General features: G+C 37.2%; 1 protein-coding gene across 1 annotated transcript; it reads left to right on the top strand.

Annotated features, from left to right (window-relative positions):
• Positions 1–7,854: 7,854 nt before the first annotated feature.
• Positions 7,855–8,585, top strand: LOC141402886 (uncharacterized). Its single transcript, XM_073985012.1, has 2 exons — positions 7,855–7,866; positions 7,932–8,585. Exons 1-2 carry the CDS (start codon positions 7,855–7,857, stop codon positions 8,583–8,585), a joined length of 666 nt encoding a protein of 221 aa, XP_073841113.1.
• Positions 8,586–13,450: the final 4,865 nt, after the last annotated feature.

Genomic DNA, 13,450 nt, shown 5'->3' with positions numbered 1-13,450 from the left:
AAAGATATGACTCCCAAAAAAAGATCCATTTCCATAATGGACTATTGAGGTTAGGATTTTGGGTAGGGAAATCCCGCACCGGGAATTCCCGGGAATTCTCAGTTTTTTGGTTACGGGATTTTCCCGGAAAACAAAATCATATTTCCCGGGAAATCGGGAAATATATTTTTACATTTATCACAACTAATATTGAATGAGTGAATAAACTCTTCCCGTTACTTTTATACCATAGAATCAGACTTCGATTAGATTTTACAGAATCAATATATTAAAAAATATTTGGAAATAACTTTAATCTACAAAAGTGTTTTCAGGGAAAAAAGTTATAAAATCCGCACCAAAAACATGGACTATAACGACGAATTTTTATTCTATTCCATTAAAGTGCGAAAGAATATTTTCTATTTTAAAGTCACATTTTTATACCCTCAGCCATTGGGCTAAAGACGGTCCGGCTGGCAGGCTGGTCAAAAATTTGGCATTCAAGATTTTGTTTTTCAAACATAGTTTAAGTTCGAAGATGGACCATATCGGTGGTCCACTAATTCCCGTACCTTCCCCACAAAAGTTCTACTATTATCGCTAAGATGGTGCGCACGACAACTCTCGAAGGGAATAACCGAATCGGCATAGATCAGATAGATTTGAAATTTCTTCAGCAGTTTGTCTTTACAGCCCCCTTTACGACGGTACAAATTTTTTCGGGGGCAAGTCCATACTTCCTGAGATAATGCCTTAAAAGCTCCAAGAAACCTTGACGGCAACAACTAAAATGAAAAATTGGCAAGATAACTCTTGCAGGATGTTTCTGATTGGTCCAAACTTTGCACATCGTGTTATTTCATCTAGTCATGTGTCAGGTTGGAATATGGACAATATTGGTCTAGCCCTTCGGGTACCTCCAACACTAAATTTAGGAAAAAGTGCAGCTTAACAGCTCATCTCGATTATTTTTAAATTCGTTCCAAAAAGTTCTTCTTGAAGGCCCTGTTACGACGGCGCAACTTGTTTAGGGAGGGCAAGCCCACTCCTCCTGAGGTAAAGGCCCAAAATCTCAAAAAAGCCTGCCGGTACCAACTACCTTGGGTAGTATATAAGATAACCGTCGAAGGGATAAATCTCCCACAGTCTCTCTTTTAAATGTTTCGGAACATGTTTTGTGTGCGGCCCTAGTTAAAACGGTAAAATTAAATTTCTGATCAATAACTTCATTGTTTGAGCCAAATCACTTTCCATCGAGCGATTTCCTTCGCTTTGAATAATGGAAATGGTCAGCATTTTTCCACATTTTTTCGTTTTCATCGATAGAGTGAAAACGTGTAATGCATTTTTGAGCTCGCAACTCTTTCAATATTGATCCACTCTCATATTTTTAAAATTCCCGGGAAATCCCGGATTCCCGGGAATGACGATTTTATGATTCCCGTTTCCCGGAAATGATAAAAACCGGGAAAACCCAAAACCCTAATTGAGGTACATTCCTTCAAGTACCTCCTCCGCAGTACTTTTGAACTTTAAATACATGACATGTCATTAATGTCCGCAGATAACAGTTTCAATTCACACAGGCTGAGGGTATATATCTGTTGGCAAATCCGACTAATACTTTTTTACTTGTTTTTTACTACTATGCCTATTTATACCCTACCTCACACTGTGGTAAGGGGTATTATGTCTTTGTGCATTTGTATTTAACATGCATAATACATTGCGATGGGCCCATAATTCCTTTTGGTGATATAGAATGACTTCCTTCCGTTCGTCCGTTCTCAACGTACAGGTCGCTTTTATTGTCTGATTTAGCTGAAAAGTGCGCAGTACATAAAGATTCGCATGTGTCGGGGTGACAGGTGCATTGCGGTCTTGTCCAACCTCAGGCCCTCAAAAAACAAACATCAAAGCGAGTGCATCTTTCAATGCTGAAAGGCATGTGGAGATGTAGAACATACGGACATGCCTGTGTGTATCACAAACTATCGAGGGAGACAGCAATTAATGATGATTACTGCAGTTTAGAAAGCTCGTAATATATGTACTTCTGCACCATCAAACATTAAGCTCTGAAGGATTTTTGCAAACAGTCAAGCGGCGCTACTAGCATTAAAAGCAAACACTATCAAAGCTAGTGAAAGAATGCCGAGAAGAATATGCTAAGTTAGAGCGTCTGACTAGAGTACCAAAATCTACATCCTTAACATCAAAGGCACAAAGTTCCTGATTGGCCAAAATCAACGGAACCTGTCAAGACTTATTCGAGTACTAATAGATATTTTTGTTCCAACAATTCATTTGTTTTGTTCAAGCAGTGCTATTGCAAATGCAAAAATACCATCGTTTGCTCCAAACATACAAAACAAAAACAACTTGTGAAATACCTCAATATTGTAAAAATCATTAACAATACATGTGGTAGGAACTATCATAATCTAGAATTTTTGCAAAAACTATTGTCAGCCCAGAAAACCAGTTACTGAAATTTTTGATTTGATCATATATAATTCTCGTATACACTTTTGGCATAACTTAGGTATAAATGTGGTCTGTTCCTTTACTTTTGAAAATGGTAAAATGGTGTAAGAAGTAAAGGAACTCTTGTCGAGTTAAAAGTTGTAAAACTTGAAGATTCTTGAACGTAAAGGAACAGAGCTATTATGAACATTGACAAACACTACACATGACCAGATTTTGCCAGGTCTAACTAAAAAGACAGCAAATTGAATGAAGAAACATATCTACTCCATTGCGCTCATCCTCCACGCACCTACCCCAACATAAGGAATACCATAAAACCACAAAAAATATGAAACATGAATATGAATGCGGAATCTATCACTATCTTTATAATACATATTTTGCTCTTCGAATATTGTTGCATCAATCATATTTTTTTTCTCTGCGTGTATACAAAGTCGTGGACCTATACCGGGGATTTCAGATAAATAGTTGAAGACTAAATACCAAAATTTAAATAGCAATATTAGTGGGATATTGAGCTCACAACTCAGGATATTTCTAGTTTTTTTATCTCAAGAAGATTGGACATGCCCCCGAAAACAATTGACCGTCGTAAAAAGGGTCGCAAGCGCAAGCTGTTTCCGAAAATTTATGACAATTGCAAAATATTTGTACAATGTTATTCCACATTCGCGGAACTTACAAAAAATGTACAAAGTTTTAAATGTAACAATGGTCCATTTACCCGTCATAAAATTACATAAAAATTTGTTTTCAATCAAAATTTCACAATAAAAATTTTTATAATAGTTTGCATGTTATGCCAAACGAACTATGCTCATATTTTGGCTAAAATATTGAAAAAAAAAACCTATAGGAGTACTCCATCCATTTTTCTCGAATCTCCAAAGAAAATTTGCGGATTTTGCTTTATCGACTTTCCCAGGAAGAAATCCTTACCAAATAATGGGTTTTAATAGTATTTTTTGGTAGTCGTAGCTACTTACAAACCTCTCTACCATTTTTTTAACATTCTGTGGCCACAAGAAGTTGAAAAATAAGCTAAAAATTGTATATTTTTAGAACAGTTGAGGTGGATTTTGTTTTTAATTTCAAAACACTTCATATTTTTATTTTATTTCGCTCTCTACTGGATTTGATCATGATTTATAGCCGAACACACTACACATTCGACCAAGCGTACGAACATTAAGGCTTTTTTAGACGCACATGTGCACCACAGAGCGTTGAACACAAATACCTAGGATTTGTAGTCAGATAAACATGCTCTGTGCCACCGTAATCATAACTTCCCAGCAAACTAAATGTCTGATATCCTACACATCGGAACAGTTTCGGAATCAAAATCGTTCAGATTTCGTTCTGATTTCTAAACGATTTTTCGTAGGGGAATTCGTTCAGATTTCGTTCCGATTTCGGAGAGAATGTCGGAAGTAAATTTCCCTTCGAATATGCTACTGTTTTTCTTCCTGATAGGCTGACAGACATATTCGTACACAAAGTTTACATTGTTCTACTATAACTACAAAATAATAACAACAGTGAAAATCATTAGATGCGTTTGAAATTACAATCTTCCAATAAGAAACATTACAAAGAAAAACTGATCATTAAAAAAGAGACGTCAGAAACAAATTTTTTTCCTTCGATATTCATACGACATTATTCCAAAATCGTTTAGAAATATTTACAAAGATTCGGAAGGTACCTCCGATTTTCATACGACATTATCCCAAAATCGTTCAGAAATTTTTACGAGAATTCTGAGGAAAAAGTTCGCATTTCGAATTTCCCAAGAATTTTCTTCCGATTTCGTTCCGCATTCTGACCGAAATCGATCCGAAACTTCACTTCATACAACTTTCGTTAAGATATCGTTACGATTTCGGATCAGAAATCGGACGTATAGTCCGAATTTTGTTCCGATTTTGGTACGATTGGTTTGCTGGGTTAGTAAGGAATAATATAAGTAGTTATTTTTGTTCACATTACTTTGTAATGGGTATTTATCAAAATTTCATTTGGATGCTAAGATGTAGCATCTTAGTATCTAAAAACCTATAAAACATCGGTAATTTACGCGGAGTGCCCACAATTTTTGTCCGCATCAGGTTTCAGTGTTAATGACTAAGTGAAAACTCGATTAAATACGAGATATTTTCAAAAACAGGTGAGGATTCTCCTATTTTGGATTTTTTCGTATCTCGTGTTATAGTAGATGGATTCTCACGGGTAATGATTTATTAGATCCTATATTTAAACAAGTAAAAAGTCGGTAAGTTCGGCCGGGCCGAACTTTTTTATACCGATCACCATAAAATAATCTTAATTAAAATGGAATAAATTGTTTCCTTTCACAATTTTAGATGGAAACATTTTTCGAAGAAGTAAAAAAAGTATCAGTCCCCAGCAAAAATCCTCATTACAAACTTCCTTTCCCACCCATTATTTTAACAAGGCCATGTCAAGCGATATATCTGGTTATTTTGTAACCACTGAAATAAGTAGTCAGAATCTACTCAGTATCTACTTATTTCAGTGGTTACAATCTACTTTGCTCAGTGGTTACAAAATAACCAAATATTTCGCGCTACATGCCCTTGTTAAAATAATGGGTGGGAAAGGAGGTTTGTAATGAGGATTTTTGCTGGGTCGGCTTACCCTCAGCCAATGTGAATTGAAACTTTAATCTACAGACAGATCGATTCAGAATTTTGTGACCCTTTTTTGGACATTTGAACTTGTGGATTAGGAATTAACTGCACTAATACACAAATGTTGAACTTTTGTGGGGGCGGTACCCTTAAGGAGGACCAATATGGGCGATTTTAGAAGTTAAACTAAATTTTGACAAAATATTAGGAGATCTAAAGTTTGGACCAAATTGGTTGCCCCGTTCGAGAGATATCATCCTACAATTTTAGTGACATTTTTTAAATATTGGGAAGAAGTTTCGGAAGTTGTGGACCGGTATTGCCCCATGAAACTAAGTTTGGACACAATATGACGAAGGGCATAGGGGTTTTTACACCTTTCGGGCTGTTTTCACAAGAAATACGGACCATGAAAAAAACTTTTACCGTCGTAATGGAGGTAGCGAATGCAAGCAGCTTCAACAAACAAAGTGATTCGAGAGGAAGTCTTAAAGTGAACTTACCCGAAATTTTGTGTGGGAGGTACCCGAAGGAGTCGAAAAACAGAGTCCATATTCGAAACTGATCTATATCTGGTGGATATATTAGGATGTGTAAAGTATTGACCACATCGGCCACTTTCGTTATCGTGCGCACAATTTTTCCAAACATTTTTTAACTTTTGTAGGGGAGGTACCTGAAGGAGTGGACCGATATTGCTTATCTTCGACCGAATCGGCTGATCCGTTTGAGAGCTATCTTGCGTTCCAACAATTTTCGGAGGAAGTATGGACTTGCCCTTGATGAAACTTGTACCGTCATATGTGGGGCAGTGAATACAAGATGTTACAGGAAAAATAAAAGCGATTCGAGAGCAGGACCTAAACTGAACTTTTCCGATATTTTGTGTGGGAAGCACTCGAAGGAGTTGACCGATTGAGTTCATATTGGAACCTCATCTAAGTCTGGTAAAAAGTTCACGATGTGCAAAGTATAGACCAAATCAGTTACTCCCTTCAAGAGTTATCGTGCTCACAAATTTTCCGAACATTTTCGAGCTTTTGTGGGGGAGGTACCGGAAGCAGTGGACCGATATAACCCATCCTCGAACTTAAACTAAGTTTGGACAAAATATTATAACTGCAGGGGGCCTCAAAAGTCAAATCACGGGTAGTTTCGTCAAACAATGTAGCTAATACCCTTAAATTATCGAAAATCGGGAAGTACTGTTATATGGGAACTATACCACAACATGGACCTATGTTGACGAATTTTAGTGAAGAAGTTTCGTGACCACAGAAAACTTCAAATGTCAAATTACAGCTAGTTCGATTTTTAGTGGAGATGTTTCGTGACCACAGAGAACCTCAAATGTCAAATTACAGGTAGTTCGTTTAAAAATTGTAGCTAAAATCCTCAATCTACCCAAAATCGGGAGGTATCGTTATATGGGATCTATATCAAAACATGAACCTCTGTCCATAATTTTTGGAATATAAGTTTGTTGATCACTAGGAACCCTAAATGTCAAAATATAGCTAATTCGGTTTGAAAATGTAACTAAAAACGTCAAAATTCCTGAAATCAGGGGCTATACTAAAACGTGAATCCATATAGCCCATCATCGAACTTGCAAACAAAAGTCGCAACTTCCAAAATTTCGTGGAGACATTTTTGTGGATTCCGGGAACTACAATCCTATAAATGATTGCTTGAAAAACTAGTTTGCGGAACGTGACTACAAAAAATATCAAAAAACACATAAAATCGTTCTTCAAAATGTCAGCATCTTTTAATGGTATACGCAGATCAAACTTTGAAAAGTTATACATTGATCAAATTTTGAAAAAAATTATACATTGTTCTATATTTTGTTACCTTCTTCTTTTACCTAGAATATCGTGAAAAGTGTGGTTTAATCATAATCGAGAAAAAACAAGAAAATATACATTGGATTCAACCCAGTTTTACCTATTTTCAACATTCATTTAAGGCCAATATTTCTTTCCAAGTCCAAAAGCATTTCTTTTTATCCAAAATCATTTAATTTGTATAATATATAATCACAATTCGCGGGTTATAAAGGGTAAACCTCGGCTTCAACTATGTTAAAAATATCAAAATCAAAAATATTGCCCTCTTCAGCATAACGACTGGGGGTATAATTAGCACGATTATTATAACTATTGGTACCTTCCTAAATCTTTAAAAATAACCATTTATTGCTGTCTTCATTTGCTCTTATAACCCGTTAACAAAACCATTTAATGATATCGTGGATACTCCCAAAAAATCTTAAAAAAATATCCGTTTCATGACCACTTCCCAATGTAATTTTCTTAAAAACGGAACTGATTCCATTATTGGGTGAACACAAACACAGTTTGAAAATTCGAAAAGAATGTTGAGTTGCAGCCTTTGTGCGGCTGAAACTGAAACTTGTTCATATTAAATAACACGTTTAATGAGCTCTAATTAATCAAACAACCTAATCTGTGCGTACTGCAAAATATGTCAAAACACTTGAAAATCGTATCCCATTGTAAGCGCAAAACATCGAAGTCTTAAAGGTCATATCAAAATAAAAGGAAATCGAAACATAAGAAGCTTGTAATGGCAACCAAATAATTGTCACACGAAAACATTTCAAATTATATAAAATAGCAAACGTTTCAAATTGAAATTATCATTCACTTCAGGCATTTTCCAGTGATAACAACCGAACCAACCAACCAATCACCTCAAGATGTTCAAATTTGTAAGCAATTTAAATTAAGGAATTTATTTATAAGAACTTCTAAGCTAAGTAATCCTTCATTTTAGGTGTCTTTCTTTGCTTTATTGGCCGTAGCTGTGGCTGCACCCGGCTTTGTGGCTGAAACTCATGTTGTCCAACCTGTGGTAAGCAAAGTGGCTCATGTTGTTCCCTCGGCTGTGTCTCACCAAAGTTATAGTCAAGTACATAGCACCAGCCATGTTGTTACCCCGGTAGTCAAGACTGTAGCCGCTCCAGTTGTGCACACCTATGCTGCTCCCGCTGCTGTAGTCAAGACTGTAGCTCCTGTCGTCCACACCTACTCAGCTCCCGCTGTTAAAACTGTTGCTGCCCCAGTTGTGCACACCTATGCCGCTCCTGTGGTTAAAACTATTGCCACTCCAGTTGTTGCCAGCGCTGTGACTCACCACTCCAACAGTCAAATTCACCATCACACTTCTGTTGTATCACCAGTTTTTAAAACTGTTGTTCCCGTTGTCCATGCTGCCCCAGCTGTCCATACCTACTCTGCTCCCGTCGTTAAGACCATCGCTACCCCAGTTGTCCAAACCTACACCGCCCCTGTTGTCAAAACTATTGCCACACCAATCGTAGCCAGAGCTGTATCCCATCATTCCAATACTCAAGTTCATCATCACACCTCGGTTGTTACTCCTGTTATTCATGCCACTCCCGTTGTCAAGTCTGTCTTTGTCCATTAGGAGGGAGATAGAAGTTGAATGATCGATAATTTGTTTGTTGTTTTTATTCTTTTCCGATATAAAGAAAATATATATAAAGTGTGAAAAAATCGATGTCAGTTTATTTTCTAAGAACGGGCAGGTTTCCTGGTACCTTCTGGTCTTCTATAAAAAATACCTGGACTTTCAAAAGAAACTTTCTGAACTTCTATAAGGAAACATTCTAGTCTTCTATAATGAGACCTTCTGGTCTGTTATAAAAATACCTTCTGGTCCTCTATAAGAAGACCATCTACACTTATATAAGAAGACCTTCTAATCATGTATAAGAGGTTCTTCTGGTTCTCTATAAGGAAACCTTCTTGTCTTCTATAAGAAGACCTTCTGGTCCTCTATAAGAAGATCATTTGACTTATATAGGAATATTTGCTGGTATTCAATAAAAACACCTACTGGTCTTCTATATAAGAAGACCTTCTGATCCTCTATAAGAAGACCATTTGACTTATATAAGAATATCTTTTGATCTTCAATAAAAACACCTACTGGTCTTCTATATAAGAAGACCTTCTGATCATGTATAAAAAGGTCTTCTGGTTCTTCTGCTCTTCTAGAAGGAAACTTTCTGGTGTTCTATAAGAAGACCTTCTGGTCCTCTATAAGAAGACCTTCTGGTCCTCTATAAGAAGACTTTCTGATCCTCTATAAGAAGACATTCTGGTCCTCTATAAGAAGACCATTTGACTTATATAAGAATATCTTCTGATCTTCTATGAAAAAGAACCTTCTGGTCTTTTATAAAAGGAACATCTGGTCTGTTATAAGAAGACCGTCAGGTACTCTTTATATAAAAAGTCCTTTGTACTTCTATATGAAAACCAGCAGGTGTTTAAAAGAATGCCCTTTGGTTTTCTACAGGAAGGCCTTCTGGTCTTCTACAAGAAGACCATCTGTTCTTCTATAGAACAGCATCTGGACTTCTATAATGAGATATTCTGGTATTCTATAAGAAAACGCTCTTCATTTGTAGGTAGACCTTCTACAATACTTTCTTCTATATGAAGACCAGCATGTTCTTAAAAGAAGACCTTATGCTCTTCTACAGAAGACCATCTGGACTTCTTTAAGATCTACTGGTCATCTATAAGATGAACCCCTGGTTTTTTATAAGAAAACCTCCTGGCCTTTTATAAGAAGACCTGTTGGTCATCTATAAGATGACCCTCTGGTCTTTTATTAGAAGACCTCTTGCCCTTCTATACGAAGACCTCCTGGTCTTCTATAAGCAGATCTTCTGGTCTTCTATAAGAAGATATCCTGGTCTTCTATAAGAAGACCTCCTGGCCTTTTATAAGAAGACCACCAGTACTTTTATAAGAAGAACACCTGGTCTTCTATAAGAAGTCCACCTGTTCTTCAATAAGAAGACCACTTGGTCTTCTATAAGAAGACCACTTGGTCTTCTGTAAGAAGACCACTTGGTCCTCTATAAGAAGACCACCTGGTCTTCTATAAGAAGACCACCTGGTCTTCTATAAGAAGACCACCTGGTCTTCTATAAGAAGACCACCTGGTCTTCTTAAACAAGACTACCTGATCTTCTATAAGAAGACCAACTGGTCTTCTTTGTTTATGAAGGCCACCTGGTCTTCAATAAGGGGACCACTTGTTCTTCTATAACAAGACCACCTTGTCTTCTATAACAAGACCGCCTGGTCTTCTATAACAAGACCACCTGATCTTCTATAAGAATACCACCTGTTCCTCTATAAGAAGACCACCTGTTCTTCTATAAGAAGAGCACCTGTTCTTCTACAAGAAGAGCACCTGGTCTTCTATAAAAAGACCACCTGATCTTCTATAAGAAGACCACCTGATCTTCTATAAGAAGACCAACTGGTCTTCTATAAGAAGACCAACTGGTCTTCTATAAGAAGACCACCTGGTCTTCTATAAGGAGACCACCTGGTCTTCTATAAGGAGACCACCTGGTCTTCTATAAGGAGACCACCTGGTCTTCTATAAGAAGACCATCTGAAGAAGACTTTCTAATCATGTATAAGAGGTTCTTCTGGTTCTCTATAAGGAAACCTTCTTGTCTTCTATAAGAAGACCTTCTGGTCCTCTATAAGAAGACCATTTGACTTATATAGGAATATTTGCTGGTATTCAATAAAAACACCTACTGGTCTTCTATATAAGAAGACCTTCTGATCCTCTATAAGAAGACCATTTGACTTATATAAGAATATCTTTTGATCTTCAATAAAAACACCTACTGGTCTTCTATATAAGAAGACCTTCTGATCATGCATAAAAAGGTCTTCTGGTTCTTCTGCTCTTCTAGAAGGAAACTTTCTGGTGTTCTATAAGAAGACCTTCTGGTCCTCTATAAGAAGACCTTCTGGTCCTCTATAAGAAGACTTTCTGATCCTCTATAAGAAGACATTCTGGTCCTCTATAAGAAGACCATTTGACTTATATAAGAATATCTTCTGATCTTCTATGAAAAAGAACCTTCTGGTCTTTTATAAAAGGAACATCTGGTCTGTTATAAGAAGACCGTCAGGTACTCTTTATATAAAAAGTCCTTTGTACTTCTATATGAAAACCAGCAGGTGTTTAAAAGAATGCCCTTTGGTTTTCTACAGGAAGGCCTTCTGGTCTTCTACAAGAAGACCATCTGTTCTTCTATAGAACAGCATCTGGACTTCTATAATGAGATATTCTGGTATTCTATAAGAAAACGCTCTTCATTTGTAGGTAGACCTTCTACAATACTTTCTTCTATATGAAGACCAGCATGTTCTTAAAAGAAGACCTTATGCTCTTCTACAGAAGACCATCTGGACTTCTTTAAGATCTACTGGTCATCTATAAGATGAACCCCTGGTTTTTTATAAGAAAACCTCCTGGTCTTTTATAAGAAGACCTGTTGGTCATCTATAAGATGACCCTCTGGTCTTTTATTAGAAGACCTCTTGCCCTTCTATACGAAGACCTCCTGGTCTTCTATAAGCAGATCTTCTGGTCTTCTATAAGAAGATATCCTGGTCTTCTATAAGAAGACCTCCTGGCCTTTTATAAGAAGACCACCAGTACTTTTATAAGAAGAACACCTGGTCTTCTATAAGAAGTCCACCTGTTCTTCAATAAGAAGACCACTTGGTCTTCTATAAGAAGACCACTTGGTCTTCTGTAAGAAGACCACTTGGTCCTCTATAAGAAGACCACCTGGTCTTCTATAAGAAGACCACCTGGTCTTCTATAAGAAGACCACCTGGTCTTCTATAAGAAGACCACCTGGTCTTCTTAAACAAGACTACCTGATCTTCTATAAGAAGACCAACTGGTCTTCTTTGTTTATGAAGGCCACCTGGTCTTCAATAAGGGGACCACTTGTTCTTCTATAACAAGACCACCTGATCTTCTATAAGAATACCACCTGTTCCTCTATAAGAAGAGCACCTGTTCTTCTACAAGAAGAGCACCTGGTCTTCTATAAAAAGACCACCTGATCTTCTATAAGAAGACCACCTGATCTTCTATAAGAAGACCAACTGGTCTTCTATAAGAAGACCAACTGGTCTTCTATAAGAAGACCACCTGGTCTTCTATAAGGAGACCACCTGGTCTTCTATAAGGAGACCACCTGGTCTTCTATAAGGAGACCACCTGGTCTTCTATAAGAAGACCATCTGGTCTCCTATAAGAAGACCACTGGTCTTCTATAAATAGACCACCTGTAGTGGGATTCTGTAACTCATTTTTGCTGTTACCGACAAAAATCGGTAAAATTAAATCGCAAAATTATGACTAAAAACATAAAGGAAAGTTGGCATCACTGTTTGCGTCGGTAGAAGCTAGCGACTACTTTTTATTCATCGTTAGCTTACCGAAAATTTTCGTTAATTATCGAAATTATAAGCATTTTAATTTTACCGACAATTATCGATAACAGCAAAAATGAGTTACGGAATCCCACTACTGGTCTTCTATAACAAGACCACCTGGTCTTCTATAGCAAGACCACCTGGTCTTCTATAACAAGACCACCTGGTCTTCTATAAGAAGACCACCTGATCTACTATAAGAAGACCACCTGCCCTTCTATAAGAAGACCACCTGGTCTTCTATAAGAAGATCACCTGTTCTTCTATAAGAAGAGCACCTGGTCTTCTATAAAAAGACCACTTGTTCATCTATAAGAAGACCACCTGGTCTTCTATAAGAAGACCACCTGGTCCTCTATAAGAAGACCACTGGTTCATCTATAAGAAGACCACCTGGTCTTCTATAAGAAGACCACCTGGTCTTCTATAAGAAGACCACCTGGTCTTCTATAAGGAGACCACCTGGTCTTCTATAAGGAGACCACCTGGTCTTCTATAAGAAGACCACTTGTTCATCTATAAGAAGACCACCTGGTCTTCTATAAGAAGACCACCTGGTCCTCTATAAGAAGACCACCAGGTCCTCTATAAGTAGACCACCTGTTCTTCTAAAAGAAGACCACCTGAGAAGACCACCTGGTCTTCTATAAGAAGATCTTCTGGTCTTCTAGAGAAGAACTCCTGGCCTTTTATAAAAATACATCCTAGTCTTCTATAAGAAGACCTTTTAGTCTTCTATTAGAGGTATAATATGACATTCTCATTTCTATAAAAGGACCTAATTGTCTTCTATAAACAGATGTGCTTGTCTTTAATAAGAAGAGCTACTTGTCTTTCATAAGAAAACCTTCTGCTCTTCTAGAATAATACCTCTTGGTCTTCTATAAGAAGCGTTCATGGTCTTCTATAAGAAGTCCTCCTGGTCTTCTATACGAAGGCCTTCTGATCTTCTATAAGCTGCCTTCTATAGTAAAGCGTATTATCTTCTAATTT

This window comes from Musca autumnalis, unplaced genomic scaffold (genome assembly GCF_047663935.1).
Source record: "Musca autumnalis isolate F117 unplaced genomic scaffold, ASM4766393v1 scaffold_4, whole genome shotgun sequence".
Taxonomy (NCBI): domain Eukaryota; kingdom Metazoa; phylum Arthropoda; class Insecta; order Diptera; family Muscidae; genus Musca; species Musca autumnalis.
Note: the sequence above shows the minus strand (reverse complement) of the source record. Positions and strands in the feature narration are given on the sequence as shown.